Source organism: Lactuca serriola, chromosome 3 (assembly GCF_051521515.1).
Source record: "Lactuca serriola cultivar US96UC23 chromosome 3, Lser_US96UC23_V15, whole genome shotgun sequence".
Lineage (NCBI taxonomy): Eukaryota > Viridiplantae > Streptophyta > Magnoliopsida > Asterales > Asteraceae > Lactuca > Lactuca serriola.
In genome coordinates, this window is record NC_136410.1 from 116,000,147 (window position 1) to 116,004,924 (window position 4,778).

Consider the following 4,778-nt stretch of genomic DNA (forward strand, 5'->3'; position numbering starts at 1 on the left):
AAGTAGAAAGGAGACATAATTTGATTAGTTATAAGTCGAACGACTTCTATCTTTCTTTTATTTCTCTTTGATAAGCTTTCCAGATCTTTATTAATTCTTCTCTATAGAATATTATATTATAAAAATAAATGGACACAACAGTAAAGTTACATATGCTTTCGATTATTACAGTTTGATTAAGTTGAATCAAACCATTTAAAATAGAGACATTAAATGATATTCATGGAGGGAAAATTCACTACACTCCGACCAACATTCAAATAGTTGTCATCGGGTCCACCCTTATAAAAACAAGCCCTCTTGCCATTTCAAGCACATTAACACCTTCATTTCTTTTCTCCCATGGCCATGGAAACTCAATCTTCTTTAAATTCTCAAACAAAACAAGATCAAAACTTCAAAGAAGTTGGTGTCAAAGCCCGAATGATAAGCCGTGACAACACAATCTCCAGACGCTTCTCGTCTTCACGGATCACAAGCTTCAGGGAGGATGCATGCAAGTCGTTCCGTTCAAATTTCACCATCTCCAGCACTGCATCCTCCCCTGGCTACACCCTCAAAGGTATAACCATACTGATCAATCTTTTAACTTGAATTAACATCCCGTTGTAATTTTAATTACAACCGGTTGTTGATTCAATCTATCTGGTTGTAACCGTAACTGTCAGTTACAGTTACAGCCAGGTAGGATATTTATCCTATTCTTTTTTTATCTAACAAGTAAATTATCCATCCACAGAGGAGATAGACCCGTCGACTTACTCGTTTACTAACGCGCTCAAAGGTGAATGTTTTACCATCTTTCTTTTAAAATTACTTGGTTTCTTGAAATAAAAGTGGACTAATTTGTTTTGAAAACTTGTAGCATTACAATTGAGGTCAATAAACACATGGGAGTACTTATCACCAGAAGGGTTTGCTCTAAACTCGAAATGGAATGAAGCAGAAAGATATATATGTAATCCACTTTCTGGTGAAGTCCCGGTTGAGTGTTTATCTTCAAAAACACTCATGAATGGACGATCTTTCAGAAACATAGCCAATAGAATGACCATGTCTGCACCTTTAATCCACCATTCTTCAAGAATCTTGCCTCATAAACTTGCAAATATTCACCCGATTCAAGGTTCTACAACATCCGTTTTGCTAACTTTTTTTGTTTCTTTTTCTTTTTGGTGATAACATTTTAATGATTAAACAGACGAAAATGAGGCTAAAGACAATAAGATCGAAGAGAGGTTGATGATGATGATGATGAAACGTGATGTTGGAATTCAAAGTAATCTTGTTGAGAGTAGTACTGTGAGCCCGACTTCTACTCCTTCGATTCAAGAAAGGTCGATGAAATTCAATATGAACTTAGATTCGTCAAATTCAAGCTCAAAGTCAGAATCAGAATCTAAATCCAATTCCAATTCAAATTTCAAATTCAAGGTAAATTTCTTATCTACATACTTTGTTTATTTGTGTAAATAAATATAAATGCTAGTTACAAAATTGTGTTTTGATTTTCAAAAATTTGAAAGTTGGCGATATTTTTATGAAAATTATGGCTGTCTTTTTTAACATATATGGGTTTGATAGGAACGTATAGTATTTCAAATTTTGTATCGGGTTCTTTTTTGGATATTTTTAGAATCTTTTCAAGATATTGACAATATAAAAGTTTTAACCGATTGAGATAGCTGTAAGTGTTAGGTCTATATGCTGATCAAAGATTTGTTATTTTGTTTCTTTTTTTGGATGGTGGAATCTCCATTTAATTATTTGGATATTATCCTTTAAAAATAGATAAAATGAAGATTTATTGTTATTATAATCGTGAAAATGAAATCAGAATTGGAAGAATATAACCCATTAGGATTGAAATTACAAATTATTTAAAATATTTTGAAAATAAATTGTAAAAAAAAAAATATGAAATAACTAGAGAAAACAAAATAAAAATTTCGTGGGACCATTTTATTTGAAAGGAAGAGGGTAAACCGAAGGAAATCGTGCATAGTAGGGTACTTTACCCATTCACATTCTGCAGAGCCAGCTTTCATCTGGGGTATATTCAACACTTGCTAAACTCAAATGTGTTACAATCATTACTTACATATCCAACAATTAAAATAAACATAATCTTTTCTAATATTTTTTTTGGTATAAATAGTAGGATATGTTATATTAAAAGAAATTGTTAGATTATTTGTGTTTCTTGATCTATATGATGAAAATTTTAAAGATCGTTTTAATACCATAAAACTACATCATTTTAATGAATTATCAGAGTTTGTTTTCTTTGCTAATAATAGCATAGTTGTAAAAAAGAGGTGATCCATATACAAGAGTTTATCTCTAAACATGTGTTTTAAAATGTTTTATATTTGTGTATGGGTCACTTCCCATTAGAAAAAAATACCAAAAAGACGAGATGGAGTTTCACAAATTAGTTATAATAGTTTTTTTTACTATTGTTATAAAATCTTTTAAGAATTTTATTAAATAAACTAATTCCACGATCCACACTCTTAAACAATAAGTCATACTAAGAAAGTCTTATTTAAAAATTATCAACCAAGTTGAATGTTTTTATTAGCTTATGCACATACGTTATAAGTCATGAACTTATATAACAACATACAAACATTTTATCATATTACATAATAATTTCAACCGTTTTATCAATTTATGGCTGAATAATTGAATATGTAACAAAAACAAGTTATGTAACTACATAAATTAATAAAAATATATGGTTGGTTACATATACTATTCAAGACAATATAAATTTGTTTCATAAACGTTTATCTTAGAAACAGAATAAAAGAAGAAGATTGCTTTATTATAAAGATGAAAGCAGCTTTTCCAAAACGACACCTAGACATGACATATTTTGGGAAGAAGAACCAACATATGAAACAAAAGGGTTCAATCAACAACCAGAAGATATTTGAAAATAATGGCATCTTTTCTTCCCTCTTTTCACCATCATTTATCGATTTCCAGTTTTATGTCTTCTCTTAATCATTGCCCTTTTCCTCCTTATATATGACTTTTACCATTTTCTTCGTGATTCTTATACATATGCACACCCAAACATACACACATATATACACACGCACGCATATGAATTGTACAAAAAACACATACACACATACATACATACATATATATGTACGTAGTGTGTACAAACTATAATTTAAATTTATGTACATTTTTTTTACATATGTTACAATCACATGAGTTTATATCACGAAAAAGGTGCCTTGCTGTTCCACTATCCACGTCTTTTTAGATTGAAAAGATACACATTATTACAAGAAAAGTCATGAAAATGTTAAAAGTTATATGATTCAATATTCTTTAAATGGCAAAAAATATAATTTTAACTATTTGTATATAAAGACAAAAAGAACACTTAAAATGATCATAAAAAGTTAATTCAACATCTTGGTAGAAACAAATATGATCCATTTTTACTGATCACATGGCATGACTTAGACAAGTCATAGAGACTTTTTGTTGAAGAAAGCCTCTGCTACCGATAAAAAGAGTCATAATTTTAGAAATTTTAAAATAAACAAACTAGTAATTAAAACTAGTGTTATTTCTATTGTTGTGACGTTAAGTCAATTAAATAAGACGTAATATTGTTGTAATAACTTGTTCTTTAGATATTAGATATTCAAATTTTGGTGAAATGAAAAGCATGCATGTGACAGTAACGTGAGTTGTACCTATCATGCACAGGAGGAAGATGTGGGGGGAAAAGAAGAAACAAAAGAAGATGATGAGGATGAAGTGAAGAGATATGGTTGCATGTGCAAGCGAACGAGTGGGTGTTTCTCCTTCAAGAATGTGTGGCCAACAAGAAAACAATTAAACTAATTTATTACTGTAGTAATTACAAGAGTAATTAGTAGTTTAAAAAAAATAAAATAATGATTTATGTATGAAATATGGTATGGATTAAGGTTTGATCCAAGTCTTTCGATTTTGCAAGGATGAAATCAATATAAGTAATTAGTTTAAAGGCGTTTTTTAATGTTTGTGTGGGTGTATTACTTGCATATTTGTTTTTATTTCGTGAAGTTTGTAGTAATCATTAAACTTTTACTAGTTCTAATCATTATTTGTTTATATTATCCAAATGTGATAGTTCAGTCCAGGTTAATATCCGTATAAAGTATAATTAACAACCCTCGCAATGACTATTTTAAATAACCCATTTTAAAATATTCATTTCAAATTTGTGAGATAATTTAAGCAGCGGAGTAAGGTAAAAAACGAAGGGGTAATTTTGTGTATATATTTTTTAATTAAGGCGTCAATATTTGTCTGATTTTAAATTTAATATATATATATATATATATATATATATATATATATATATATATATATATATATCTTTTTTTACGTTTAAAATATTATCTTTGTCCAAAAAAAAATTATATTTATTATAATCTTTTAATTATTTTTCAGATTTGATAATATTTTAATTAAAAAATAAGAGTAATTGACCAAATTGCTTTTTAATCTTAAAACTTTTTTACCTTATCCGATAGACAGTCCACTACTAGAATATAGACCATTAATGACATGTAAACTATAGCATATACTGGTTTTATGATACGCAAAATTATGTGTCTTAAAAAAACAAAGAGGACATTTATCATAAAATGCGTGTCGTGTAAGCATGTCGTTTTATAATTCTTCAAATTAACGCAAATTGACCATTATTTGTATCACAAAAACGCAGGGACCATTTTGGGGCTTTTTTCAAGAACCAT

The 4,778-nt window shown here is 28.9% G+C and overlaps 1 protein-coding gene across 1 annotated transcript; it reads left to right on the top strand.

Annotated features, from left to right (window-relative positions):
- The first annotated feature begins 305 nt into the window (after nt 1-305).
- On the top strand, nt 306-4,033 carry LOC145093088 (mental retardation GTPase activating protein). The gene is made up of 5 exons (XM_079031129.1): nt 306-562; nt 740-784; nt 866-1,126; nt 1,202-1,434; nt 3,739-4,033. Exons 1-5 carry the CDS (start codon nt 343-345, stop codon nt 3,874-3,876), a joined length of 897 nt encoding a protein of 298 aa, XP_078887255.1. The 5' UTR covers nt 306-342; the 3' UTR covers nt 3,877-4,033.
- The last annotated feature ends 745 nt before the right edge of the window (nt 4,034-4,778 follow it).

Coding starts and splice junctions, on each gene's coding strand:
- LOC145093088 (XM_079031129.1), top strand. CDS start 343: ATGGCCATGGAAACTCAATCTTCTTTAAATTCTCAAACAAAACAAGAT. Junction 563..739: donor CCCTGGCTACACCCTCAAAG/GTATAACCATAC, acceptor ATCCATCCACAG/AGGAGATAGACCCGTCGACT. Junction 785..865: donor GTTTACTAACGCGCTCAAAG/GTGAATGTTTTA, acceptor GAAAACTTGTAG/CATTACAATTGAGGTCAATA.